Genomic DNA, 14,670 nt, shown 5'->3' with positions numbered 1-14,670 from the left:
AAAGCATAACAAAGAGTGTTTGGTATAATAAGAGGGCAACACCATTGTTTTTGTGCAACGCCATTGTTTTTGTTCAATTCTCTGACCTTCGGGTGCCCTAACAATTTGTTTGTGAGTTTTGTTTATCATACATGTTTCTTGACATTAATTATACAAATAATACAAATACCACAAGTATAGTCTTTCCAATTAATGCCAAACATTTATCTGCTAGTTTTTATTTAAAAAATTTTTTTTTTTGCAGCGTAATACATTTTCAGAAAACTTCCACATAAGAAGTTTTCTGAAGAAGGAAGTGTTGTTTATATGTAACTATAGCTGTTACGCAGAGGTAGTATGTATTATAATCTTGCCAATGGTCTTTTTTTACCAAAATAGTAGTGTTAGTGCAGGTTTGAGTTTTTTGTGCATAGTAAAGTTGGTTTGCGGACTTATGCATAAATTTTCAATTAGACTGCTGAAACAAATCGCACTGCTTTAATAAATTCCATACTTATTTAGCTAGATTTTATTTGACTATTAAATTCCTCCAAATGATCGTTCATGAAGTATGTCTACAAATGAGAGAATGCAGTACATGCATTATCTTATTTGTAGACATAAGATTTGCGTTGTCATAAGATTATTTGCATTATCTTATTATTTACGGTTACTGTACTTAATTTATTATCTGTACTGGTCTAGTCGGTTCAATAAGAATTAATGTTATTAAACTAAGTGGTAGGTCTATCATAGTTGTATTTGTGTCAGTTGTACCTTACTGATGTAGAATTTTCATTGATGTGATATCTTTTTAGGCGATCGCATCATTTCCCTGACATTAAAATCTCCTACACGGCCTGTAAATGCTTCTACTGAGCAGTTGTCTTCCTTTCACGGCAGCGCTACTGACAGTGAGCGTGTCTCATCTGAGAGTCACCGTCACAATCTCTTAACAAATGCCATGGATGCCTCTCGTACCATTCCTCATCTTACAAAGGTATTGTGTGTAATCCTCTGTCCAGACGCAAATCCGTCTTCCACCCATGACGACTTATTTTTTCATTCAACTCCTACAACATTAAATGATAAAACATCCTTTTACAGAATTAACGTAATTAGTTTAGGGATGAAAATATATTGTTGCTGACCAACTTGTTCAATTTGTGAATTGGTTTGGCTCATTCATAAATAGAAAACTAGTCAGACATGCTCAGTTGCTAAATTGGTTGGATAAATATTGTTGAAAGCAAATCCCATGTATTTAAGATGAAATTTGAGGTGGTCTATTCAATTATCCTGTTTAAGTCATCATCTCTCATGGAATGATGGAATGATGGCGGGAGGTCACCAATTGTGGTTCATTTCTGTTTTTAATTCTAGGGCACGAATTATTTCCTGATAACTGTATGAGGTGTGTTCATTTGTTTGTTACGCGTTATCAGATTGTACACAAAGTAGGTGCGAGTTGCCTTGTATATTTTTACAGTTATTATATGTATAAGTCTGTGCATCATACTTTACGCTAGCTTCCCTTATGATGCTAGCTCAATAAAGTAAAGCACCTATGTTTAAAGCCTTTTCCTGTTAGCGCTTCTGTTAAGGATTTTCTCATTGCTTTAGGCTTCCTCAAAGAATGTCTTTTGTAATTTATATAGAGTGTGACGATGCATCTTCCTGTTGACAAAGTGCCTCCACTGGTACTAAATAAATCTAAGCTTGAGAAACGTCAACGAAAGCCAACAAGCAGCAAATCTCGCAGTAAGAGCAAAAGCAACACTTCCATTAGCTCAAACACCAACTCCTCGCAGTCAGCATCCGCTACAGTGCTCGTTGAGGCAGAGAGTAACTCTGAACTGATTGAACAGACAAATCCTTCATCAACCAGTCCAGTTCTCATGCATCCAGCTTTGAAGGACACGGAATTGCCAGTCTCATCTAATTTGAGTGACCAGGAAACTGTCAATGGCTTATTGTCAACACTGTTTAAACGTTCTTTAGACCCAAATAATAAGCCAAGTGGAAAATCTTTGACCAGTTCGCTACCTCCTCAGAGTGCAAAGAAACGTCGTTTACTGCAGCACTCAGGCCAGTTGAATCACACGCAAAGCATCGGTAAGTCAATATTACCACCAGGTCAGTTTGTGTGCTGATTGAAATCTGTATTCTCCTGTCTCTTATTCTTATTCACTCATAACATTCTCATTCGCAAGCTATTGTTTAGCAGCATATACCGTAACACCTCTATTGGAACGCCATGGCACTCTATTTATCACCCCCTTCCCCTATAGTTTCGGTTATATGGCGTTGTATTTTTCAAATAGCTCATCAGAATTAAGGAAGATAAATTGAACCCTTTTATGGGTGAAATTATGTCACCTATATTTTGCACTCTCCTTCAGGCGGAGCGACATTAACTCTTTACAGGCAAAAAATCTGTTAACTTGTAGGTTTCTAAATAAATATGTATTAGGAAGCCGAGAAATATCTTTACTAATTGATATCTATTGCTTGCAATTAACCTGCGATGATATTATAGCCTGTGCCCTGCATTGCGATTCGTCTGAGCTTTCAATTTTTTATGTCATTCTAAATTTGAAAGCATGTTTTTATTTTATAACCATATTTAACAATGTTGCATAAAAGCTCATTGCATTCATTGATATGTTTGCTAAACTTTGCAACAAAAACGGGCTTTTTATGTGCAATAAACAAGCTATGAGCGTCGATCCATTGTAAGCCCAGTTAGGATAACTGCAAAGATGCTATCAAATAATATGCTATAAACCTGCAAGCTTCTAAGTTATATGATAAGTCTATCCAGTGCTACAAATATATATTCAATAACAAGTGGCACAAACGAACCATATTTATAATACATTCAGAAACAAAAATTAACATTTTTTAAACAAAAATATGCATCGTTTGCTCGACCAGTTGCGTTCAAATTGTTGCCTTCGGTTTGAAACCATTTCATATTCTTCTGGCTGTTTAATACCTCCCACAGTGTCTTCTGACCTCAACTTCTCTTCTGCCAAACTGAGCTGATTGATATTATTATCCAAACAATTTTTTTAGGGAAGCAAAACTTTTACGCATTGCATTTCACACAAATATTGATAAACGTTTAGTCGTATTGGCTCTAAACAACTTTTAGCCTAAAACTACTTATTCGTATAGCGTAAATGTAAACTGTTTTTTTTTCATACGTCAGAGTATCAAGACTGTGTTTAACAACAAACTACTATTAGTCTGATACAGTTATTAATTATTTTTATGATGTTGCTTTCAAGGTTTTAACGAAAAAACCGAAAGCTTTGATGTTGAAAAACAGACATCGATACAAACAATGACATATTTAATTGTTGTTGATGTAACCGAGTCATTATTAGTACGATTTTGTTGACACTTCTATTGATTACTTGATATTATGAGTTCATTAAAATCAAAGAATGCCAAAGAAGCATTCAAATGGAGGTGGCGCTCAATTAAAGGGTGGCGCTCTATTTTTCTACTCTTGTCCTATAGTGGCGGTCAAATAAAGGGGGCATTCAATTAGAGGTTTTAGGGTATTCTTTGTTTTTGCGATTCGTTGGTTTTTGAATGGTTCTCCAAACATGTTTGCAGTTATGTAAGGTAAATGAGATATCAGTTTGAACATATACAGTTATAATGAATTTAACAATTGTCTCTAGAGTCATTGGTTGAGCAAGCTATACCCAAGTGCTCATTTGGCCATAGGCCCAAGCTAGATCAGTATGCAACAATCATATGAACTGTAAAACTTTGCGATACACTTTTGTCACAAATGTCCGGAAACACTTAAATTAATAAGTTCACTTTACCAGTCATTGTGACATTCATATTTAAAAATCTAGCGTTCTTCAAACGACCCCAAAATCTAACAAAGGGAGCTGCATGAAGTTTGAGATGTATGTTTACTGTTGGTGTAAGTTTTTTGTGCTAAAAATTCTTTTTACCAGCCGCCAATAAATGGAGAAATTGAAACCTTGTTTACTGTGTTGATTGTTTTTTCTATAGAAGCAAGAAACAGTTTGAATGTGATGTCTTTGTACACTATGAATAACTGGGGTTTTTGTCAAATACTGATGTCATCAAAAAAAGGTTTGTTTTTTTTTGTAAGCCGTGTGAAAATTGCTGCATGTTTTGCCTGAACATCAACTTTAGTGATAGCACTTGCAATCATATTGCGGTTGTGTCTCAACCACCTTTTAATTTTAAATTTCAATCACTTTTTAAATGGTTATTAAGGGTAACATGATTTTGGGTTAAACTATATCTGTAAGTTATCATGATGAGAAACTACGTCTAGTCTGTTAGTGTAATATATCACTGACCCACAAATAAACCGAGTTCTGTCTAGATATAAATTTATAATGCATCATATGAATTTGAAGTAGTCTAAAACAGTAATATATTTGTAATGTAACAAAACAATTTTTCTTTAATATTCAGGCCATTGAAACCAAGATTTCAATTTTTCATGTGTCAGTATTGACCAAACTCATACCAATAACTTGTGCGAAACTAAAATTAGGGTATAAATTAAAAATACAAAGTGATGCTAATAAAATATAAATTAAGTTAATTTCTTTATTTCCCTACTGAAAGCGGTTATAGTAGCTCTCCTATATACTTCCTTTAGATAGTCAAGATTAGTGTTCATAGAAAGCGGTTATGAGAAAATCCTGTCGCAGTATGATGTATACATACACCGATGAGAATAGCTTTTAAAAGGCATAGATGGCAATCTGATTTAGAACAGCTTTCATTGTGAGCCAAGCTTTAATGGTTCAGCTTTACTGGTAGCAAAAAGATTGCAATCTTAGTGTTTTTGGGAAGGTGGATGTTCAGTAAGTTGCGAATTCTGTTTTTATGGCAGGAGGGAAACTTGCTATGCTTTTAGTAAGTGACCGAAGAATATAATTGAGAGTGAACAGCATCTTAAAGTTTCAGAAGGGATTGATGGCAGACGATTCTATTGTAATTTGGAGTGTGTTAATTTACATGTATGTCTAAGATATTAGTTCGAGATGGTGCACGGATATTAAAACCTTGGCTGTGATTACTTTTGTCAATTGTCATGTTGCTAAAAATTTCTCACTTAGTCCAAAATCTGTTAAGGTGCTCTAAAGTTTTAAATGAATTACTCAATAAGAGCATAACTTTTTGAGAGTAATGAGAACAAAGTGAGGCAAAAATATTTGATGGTTTCATTTATAACCGGTGAGTCATTCAGAACAGAAGTATTGAGTATCTGAATTTCATATTTCATTTTATAAAATCTCACCAAAAAAACAATAAAGCTTTCATTGTTTGTTTTTAATTTTCAGTTTTGATTTTTACTCGCAAGCTAATCACAGTTTTATATATATATATAAATGTCTATTTCTTGTCCGGTATAAAAAGTTCATCGTGTGCCAAGGAGTTGAGGGCCATCTCGATCAATGCTGAAAATGGCACCTATGGTAAACGTATTAAGTTTGGCTGCAGTCATGTTTGAAGCACAATACACCAATTCTGCAACAATAACATTGGTAAAATTTTTGTTCTTAGTTATAGTCAGTACACAGGACACATTTTCTGATTTTTCGCAGTTTAGAAAGCATGTTTACTTTCAAAATTCACCATGCTTTTCAAAATATGTAATCAGGTGTTACAAGACATAGTCTGCGATAGCATTATTAGTAAAACAAATCCTTAATTTGTAGCCGCTACATCTTCTCCAACAGTTTCCACATCGACCAACTTCACACTCCGGCCTAGTACAGCAATATCAGATGATGATCGGCCAACGTCTGAGCACGTTTCGGTAATTGCACGAGCTCAAACAACAAATATACAGACTGAGGCTATGGACTTGAGTGGCCCTGGAAATCCTTATTTTAATAAGCCTAAAAGTCCAGTGGTGCTCCCTATGGACCTATCAGATCCATGCTCAAAAACCCCTACTTTATCGCAAAATCTTAACAATAATCCGGCTCTACATAAAAAGTTAGCGGAACCTCCAGATAGTGTGGATAAGCAAATCTTTGCATTTTCTGGAGGAACCTTCAAAGAAAGCTCTGCAGATCGAGGTAGGCTAGTTCATACCTTTGGCTGATTTATTTGCAACTATCTGATTGTACTGTTTTGAGTAAAGTTACACAATATAATTCAGATTTGTCAGCACATGTTTGTGGTAAAATTGCTTGAAGTAAGCTGGTAGGGTTGTTAGCAGAACTCCCCCAAAATACAGCATGCCTTTGTACAGTTTTAGATCCACTAGTATTAAATACATTTGATTTACATGTAGTTGTTTGTATAACTTCTAAACCTGACTGCACTAGTTTTCTGTTTAACCGAGTGCAAACAATCAAGTGATTTTTCACTGTATAAACTAGCAAAATTGATATTGTGGCCGCACATTGTTGGCTGTTATAAAGATTTTTATATTAACGGTATACCAGTCCAATGATGATTAACTTTAGTTCTAATATTAAAATTCTTATAATAAAATTCTCATATTTAACCGTTCGAACTCTTGCCATCCCTAGTCAATGCGTTTCAGTATTCCTGGGAAATTTGTCAAAATGTAGGATATTTTGAAATTTTTATTAAATAGATCTAAATCTGCTCATAATCACATTATATTTGGTGAAATATTGTAAAACAAATCCAAAAACCATTGGCAAATGTTAATGAATAAAAAAATTCACATTTTTGGGTTAAAATCCATCAAAATTCAGACGATTTCAACAAATTCTGAAAATGTTTGCGATGTCATCATATCTATCAAGCAAATGTTCATCATCGGTTCTTACTCAAAATCATCAGCAAAATTATGATTAGCATCAAATAATTTTTTATCACTATCATCTATCACATCCAATACCTAAGTCATATCAAGTTTTGTTACGATATCGCTCCACCAAAAATGTTATAATAACAAAGGAAATTTGTAAAGATATTTGGCAAATGTTTCCACTATTCTGTTCGGAGAATGATGCTCATGAGATCATACTCGGCCAGTTTCCTGCCTTTCACCGCGATGATCAATCATTGCTTACATCTATAAATCTCAAAGTTCATTGTCTGTCATCGTTCGGCGTCTGTCCAGCTATAGTGACGATTAAAATCTTGCATTAAAAATCCACTTCGTATCAGTTTAAAACACAAAGATTGCAATTGGACGTTTTTAAACACTCGCAGCTAACCAAAAGGCTAAGCTGTTCTTATTACCGTCGCTGTTACCATACTCTATATCCTTTTCGTGATTGGACACGCTAAATTTGCACTATCTATTATTAATTAATATTACCTTTTGCATTTGTTATTTTTTTGATATTTATTTTTTTGAAATTTTTTAAAAACTAATTTTTTGTCATAATTACCGGTTTTTTAATTTGCAATTTTCAAATGTGCCATTTCAATTTCAAATGTGCCATTACACTCCTATTTCCAGTGTTTCCCAAGGTTCGATGGCTAAATCTGTAAAAGCTAAATACTCTTCACGTGAACAATTGTATTATCTAGTAGGCGTGTAGGAATTCCTATGTAATAGGAATAGCCTCTACCTTCTCGAAGGCAGTCCGATATCTCATTTTTACGTTTGTACCAGTATCGAGAGGTACCAGTATCGTTGTATTTAAAGTTTTGATGGATAGCTTTTGCTGCAACAGTAACATTTTTTATACACACTTCTATGCACAAATTGTTATTAATTCAAACATATTCAGAATTTTTATTCTTTTTTCTTAGTTCGTATTAATTGTATCATTATCTAATAATTTAGTCATTACTTGCTAATTATTTCACATTTACCTCCAAACACTTTTTCAGTTGTTTTTTTTGTTCATTTATTTGGTCTGCACGAAACATTGTCCTCACAACATGAAGCTTGAAAGTGCAGTTGTTTAAAAACCTTTACAGTTGTTTTATTTTTTCTCTTAAATTATGTAAACTGCACAAAACACTTTTCTCATGATATGAAGTTTGAAAGTTAGAATGGTGACTGTTGCTATATGTAAAAATATAAATAAATCTGTGCAAAGACTTTTTTATTACCCGGGTAGTCAACAATATACATTAAATGCTTCTTGTTCTAGTTGTATATTTTTGCTGGGCCCACTCTTTAATCTAAAACGCTAAACTTTTAACGACCGGAAATTACTCTAGTGCGTTGATGTTGCAATGTAATGATACCTTTCCTTCACATAAAATTATTATTGTAAGCATCTATGCTTAGTATACTTAGCTTAGCAAAGAAAAAACCTTGCCTATTGCTACAGTAGTTTTGTATTGGGAATAATGCAAAACGAAATGAATATGCTAATCCCACGCTATTGCAAAGAGTGACATCAGCAGAGTTTTAACACTCTTGAAATGGTTATAGGCAGAAAACTTTGTTGTAATCGGGCATAACTTCCTTGGAATAGTTAGCGCAGGTCAAGGCCATCGCTAATGATGGTCGTTATGGCTATATAGCTAACTATCCATTCAACCGAAAAACATGCTGCGGGCAATGCATTATTGCCTTTTTGTTTTTATACTCAGAGCTTTTGTGGAATCTTGTTTATAGTAGCTTGATATTCACCTCGAACAAAATGTTAATGTCAACATAATTTTGGATGCGTTGTTACCTAACCTAATTGTTCAGGCATTTACTCCTAAGGGATTTACATCTATCTTTTGACTGCTGTCTATCATTACGAGCAATATTGTATCAATAACACATCATTTTGAAAATCTGCCAAGATTATTACTTGTAAGTAAGTTTAGGTTGGATTTTGGAATGAAAGAGAATGCAAATATTTTCACGTTTTACCAAATAATGTTGAGGGTGTAGCTTGAATTACTTGGAGCCAACATCAGATGGAATTATTTTAATACTTTTGTGCAGTTTAATCAGGCTGATAGTGAAGTCGTACGCATGTTTTAACAGTTTGGTTGCTAGTAAATATTCCATGGTATGTTTGTTGTTGGTGCAAAAGTAGACATAGCAAACAGCACATATTATGTAATTACCATATTAAAAGTGTTGAACACTAGCATAGCAGTTCGATTTATATCCTTAAGCCATTTCGAGTGAAAAAGTCATGGAAATGCAAGGCTTCTTTATTACCACTGGCTGTTCCCTGTGGATTTCATTTGGCAAATGCAAACTAACTAGTGAGTGTCAGGGCTCTGTGTGAACTGTATTGTATGCACACTGAGAGCAAACTTTGCACTTTTTTAAGATTTAACTGTAAAAATCGCATTTCTTAATTGCCTTGTGTAAACTTCTCTTTGCCCATAGATTATACCTAAGTTGAAGATCTCTTGTAACTCGTGTTGTATTCGTCACTGAACCGTAATACTGCCTGCTAAGGCTTCCTATATAACAAACTGTCAGTTTTATCCTCACTCAATTGGACACATTGAAGATTAATATAGTTATACTTTATTAAGATGAGCTAATCTTCATATCTGAATCTTTTAGAGCTAAAATATTTTCTATGATGTGTGCTTCAACATTTCAATTCGCTTGTCTGTTGCAGGTCAGAGCTCTGCTCAGCTGTCTCGTACCAAAGCTACATCTGTGATAGACAGCAAGTCGGTTCAAGTTTCTCGCGCTGACTCAGAATGTACAAGACTCACAACTCCTACAGACTCTAGTCAATTATTAGTGGTACCTGGCATCAGTTGTCATGCTGCTGAGACGGAGGCTACCGGTAGACAATCTGCTGCAGCCCATTCTGAAGTGACAAATGGACGAGCATCCATTGTCCATGGCAAGCCTGTCAGCGTCATCTGTTCTCCGATGGATGATAGGACGAAATCAAATTCAATGAGCTCAAACAGTCCAGATGACAAACATAGCCTGTATGTTGGGACTGATGCTAATCGGTACAAAGACAAGAATTCTTTGATCCCATTGGGTAGTGTTATTGTACAACCTGCTAGCAGTGATACCAATGGCTCGCACGTTTCGAATGCCAAAGCTAGTACTATCCCAGAAACTGATACCATCGCCAATAGCTTCTGTACAAAGTATGATGGGCCAACTCCTCATCACCTCTCCACGGCTGATCATGAGCCAATAGAAAATGGTAGTTCAACAAGCACAGACTCGGGCGTAGTGGCAGGCTCTCCCAAGAGTGATATATGCGCCACTCCACCTGCCGGTAAGTTAATTATCACTTTTCTTGGCTATCTATGTCTATGCTTGATTTTCATCTGCGTGCATTGATGTAGAAGTGATGGGTAAGTGTTCACGAACTGTGTCAATTTTCAATAATTCAATTGTTTTCTATTATTGGTAGCTTCCAATTTTTGTTGTTGATTTCTGGTTTGCATGGTTGTGTCAGTAGAAAACCATTTGGAGTGAAGTGCATAAAAAACTTTTTCACTGGATTTTTAATTGAACTACTCATAATCATAGGTATATTTGACTAGCCAGTGTTCCTACGTTTCTGCAAAGTCAATAAGTTTGTAATTAACATGATTTGTATTTCTTAGCTTGACTAGTTGAAGGTCCTGTTAGGTCATGTTCAGGTTAAACAATCACATTGTTAAACAGAGTCTTTTAAGTAGGATCACTAAATTTCAGATCATTTAAAGTATCAGTCTTGTAACAATGCAACTGGCTAAAGTTTATATTCGTATTTACATGTAGTCACTGCTCATTAAACAGCTATGGTTTAGGCCAACCATCTGGTGAAATATAGTTAGAATTGTGTTATTTATAAGTTGTTAGTCTTATTTCCTAAATACTCCAAACAATCACGCTCTATTTCTGGAGTAAAGATCTTTTGATCGCACTGTGCGCCGAACATTTCAATGGTACATTTGCGCGAGTTCTGATGTCTAGCGCAAAGTTTGACCTTGAATGACAAACTTGGCCTACACATGGCTAGAATATTTTATTATATTGAAGCCTGCAAACTCATTAAAAAGTGATATCATTTGAAACTATCAAAGGAGATGCAAGCAAATGTATTCGTTTGTTTACCTCAGCAATCAAACTTTCTTCAATAAGATGACAGAAAAATTCAATTATCAGTTTTTGCGTTATTTGCTCCATTTCATTCTTCGGTCATGTGATCTGCTCCGTTTCATTCTTTGGTCATGTGATCTGTTCCATTTCATTCTTTGGTCATGTGATCTGCTTCATTTCATTCTTTGGTCATCGACCGTCAACTAACGCGTAATTGTTTTTGCAAGTCATCAAATGGTTGCCTGAAGACACATTGTTTTAGTTGAATATGCATTTCAACAGTTATAAAAAACCGATGCTTTTACATAAATGTAAAGTAACAATATTTTTTGTTTTTAATTTTCATAGCAAGCCTAATACAAACTTGAATTAATTTTTCTCCACGTTTGCATAAAACATATTGTCTATAGAAAAAACATTGCATTATGGTTATGTCCATGTTTTATTACTTTATAAATTAGCATCCAACTAATACTATTGTATTTTCACACTTAGATTGTCACGATACTCATTTGTGAGCTCGTAACATGTTTCGTTTGCATTGAATATTCTTTGTTTTTCTTATAAATTTCGAGAAAAAAATAATCTTTTATTGATATTTCAAGTTTTCTTCATTTCAAAACCAATTATGTGTGGTATTATTTGTCAAATATCTTTTGATGTTCTTCTTGGTTCATGGTACCTATACAAAATATAGCTTTAAACTTTAATTACTCACTGAGGATCAATGTTTTATCTATCTGTAGTGGAAGAAGATCAGGGGTCAAAGAGTCAGCCACCACACTCCAATAACCCAGTGCTAGTGAACACCGCAGCGCTCAAAGATATGAGACTACTGAGAGTCGCTGCGCCATCTTCTAATACAGCGGAGAAACACTCACAACCTTCTGTAGCCACTTTAGACGGTTCCACGCTAGTAATTAATACGTCACGTCCATCAGTCTCTATCCTCAGGCCTGTAAAACCTCTTTCTGTGTCACGAACTCCTGGTCACTCTAAAAGTATGACTTCTCCTACTTCTGCAGTATCCTTAGTGAAACCGAGGGATCCTCATACAGTAACTACCCACAAACTAACTCAACTACCGCACACTTCTGTCCCTAAGGACCTGTCGTACCTAGCCAGTAGCCAAGATGCCGTATCTGATGTCTTTTTGGCATCTACCACCCCTGTTTCACGCGTTGCACCAATACGAGTGACGCTTACCTCCAATAAGGATAGACCTGTGATTAAACAACACATAGAGAATTCTCACACCATCACTTCTATGGTTTACTCAGGCAATAAAACAGACTCTCTAGGGAAAAAGTCTGCTGGAAATAGTGATCTTGATGAAGTTCAACTACCTAATGCTAAGCATCGTATTGTGCATGAATTGCTGGGTAATGCAAGTGGTACTGAGCCAAGTGTTTCAGTGGTTTCTACCAACCACCATGGCAGCAATAAAGGCGATGCTTTGAATCTTAGCACTTCTTTACTGAAAGAACGTCTAGCAACATCATCGGTCACATTGTCAACAGTTTGTCGGGATGGACTGGGGTCCACTGAGACAAAGCCTTCAGTGGGTACTGAACATGTAAATCCCCCGTCGAAAACCACAACTGTAATAATGAGTACTAGAACAGGTACCTCTTTACCAGTTACATCTGTTCACCGCAATGCTCAGGAGGTACCGACAACAACAACGCACAATTTAAATTCAATCGTAACACCTATTACTACGCAAAAGAGTATTCCTGCAGGCGTCGCCAGTAATAGTCATACCATTTCACATCCCATCACAACTACTAACAATGCATCTCTCACCCAGCACAAAGGTGAGCAGCCTCATTCGGTTGGTGAGGGTGGTGTAAATTCACAACTGTCTCATGATTTCTCAACACATAAACTTTCTGGCTCTGAGTTAGACTCATTCGCACACGCCTCATTGGATAATGTGCCCGGACGACAGCTGGTAAATGGCACAAGTGATTGTGGCGGGTCTGAGTGTACAGATGTAATGGGAAGCTCCGAGGCCATGTCCCCCGAGTCTTTTACCAGTGGTTGCGCCAGTCTTGAGGCAGACATTCCAGGAACTGAACCACCAGGTCATTTCTCTGGAATCGCTGCCAGTCAGCCAAGAAAAAGTGGGAGAGTGAGAACGCTAAAATCACCGGATCCGGATTATGTCACTCCCAAAGGTATAGTAAATAATTGTTCATTTCTTTCTACAACGTTTTATGTGGCCAATTTAGTAGGAGAGTCAAACTTCTGTAATATGTTTGTAGTTTAGAGATTTCATTTTTGGTATCAGTTTTAGTATTAGCTATTTGTTTAGGTGTTTTACTGTTCAATAGATTGTATTTCCCTGTAATTAGGAAAACTTTAACTCATACTGTAGATCATTTTGCTGCAGTAGCTTGTTGGTTTTTTTGGAGCATAACTACTTTGGGTATACAGGCATCTGATGCTGCAGTGAGAAATGTTTGGGGCTGAATAGTATTTTTTGTTTCAATACCATGTACGATATGATATAGTGGTTGTTTGCTAAAGTTATCCAGTTTCATGCAGTTTTTTAGTGATTGTGAGGGTAAACATATAATTTTTAGTTTTTAGAAAGTTGATTGTTCATTGATATTTTAGCAATCTAATGCAAATCTATAATAGGTTTTCTACACAGCAAATAATTTCTCTTTATTACAATAGCCGATGCAAGCGCTTGCACATTCAGTTTGCTGTTTTGATTCGTGTCAGCGTCAGGTCCCACATTTTGAGTTCTGTTCAGAACTCCAGAATTTCTGTTACTATTGAGCCCCCTTTTTGCGCTTTTGAAAGGTACCACTAGTAGAAAACTACTACTGAAGATGGTCCTCAATACATAAAATTTCATTGCCAGGGCACAACTGTCCAGATATTCTATATGGCAAGTTCATGTAAATAAATGCGAAAAAAAGATTTGCCAGTCGTTGTATCCAACTTACACTGTGCATACCCTCAATTTTACCTTACTTACATTAAAACAACATTCTGTGTAATCAGGCGTTAAAATTAAAAGGTTTTATGAAAAAACTGTTGTTCATTGCTGTAAAGTAGTCGTAATAGGCTATTGAATAAAGTTGCTGTTCATTGTGCTGAGTTTTGAGTTTATAGATGGTCTGATCAGTGTTAGATATTTATAGGTTCTAAAATAACTTATATTGTGCAAGCAGAGAACTTCTGTAAATGTTCATGGCAAAATCTTTATTCCATAGCCCGGAAAAGAGGCTCTCGTGCATCGGAAGGCTCAAATAATTCCGATGTATCTGGCTCAGTAAAGAAAAACAATAAAACAGTTGTTGCTCTATTACCTGGACACACGGAAGAGCCAGTGACAGAACCTTTGGCTGCACTTAATGTCAACCCGGCAACACAGATGAACGGACCTACCTCACAAGCCAAACGCAGCACTAGATCTTCTGGACATTCTGGTGGGTAGTGATATTTGTGGAGATATTTTAAGATTAATCCTTTGGTTAAGAACATCCCTGGTAAAAATCGTCAAAATTTTATTCAAGTGTTGTGCATATTAAAAACTAGTAACAAAATAGTATGTTAACCTTAGTAACTATAATTACCTACAGTAACTTTCTTTTATTTAGTGATTATGATCTGCAATAAAATGTAACATAATAATGTACCATGTGCAGTAAGTACCTTAGGGAGTTCGTACCTTCTAGACAGACATACGTATAACA

General features: G+C 35.6%; 1 protein-coding gene across 2 annotated transcripts in view; it reads left to right on the top strand.

Annotated features, from left to right (window-relative positions):
• LOC137392975 (serine-rich adhesin for platelets-like) overlaps window positions 1-14,670 on the top strand; it is a 29,656-nt gene that overhangs the window by 9,530 nt on the left and 5,456 nt on the right. For both annotated transcript variants that reach the window (XM_068079361.1, XM_068079354.1), the window contains exons 4-9: window positions 798-979; window positions 1,638-2,094; window positions 5,712-6,077; window positions 9,519-10,145; window positions 11,704-13,137; window positions 14,188-14,403. In XM_068079361.1, coding sequence (XP_067935462.1) covers window positions 798-979; window positions 1,638-2,094; window positions 5,712-6,077; window positions 9,519-10,145; window positions 11,704-13,137; window positions 14,188-14,403 — 3,282 coding nt within the window. The remainder of the gene's footprint in view (window positions 1-797; window positions 980-1,637; window positions 2,095-5,711; window positions 6,078-9,518; window positions 10,146-11,703; window positions 13,138-14,187; window positions 14,404-14,670) is intronic.

Source organism: Watersipora subatra, chromosome 1, assembly GCF_963576615.1.
Source record: "Watersipora subatra chromosome 1, tzWatSuba1.1, whole genome shotgun sequence".
Classification (NCBI taxonomy): domain Eukaryota; kingdom Metazoa; phylum Bryozoa; class Gymnolaemata; order Cheilostomatida; family Watersiporidae; genus Watersipora; species Watersipora subatra.
Note: the sequence above shows the minus strand (reverse complement) of the source record. Positions and strands in the feature narration are given on the sequence as shown.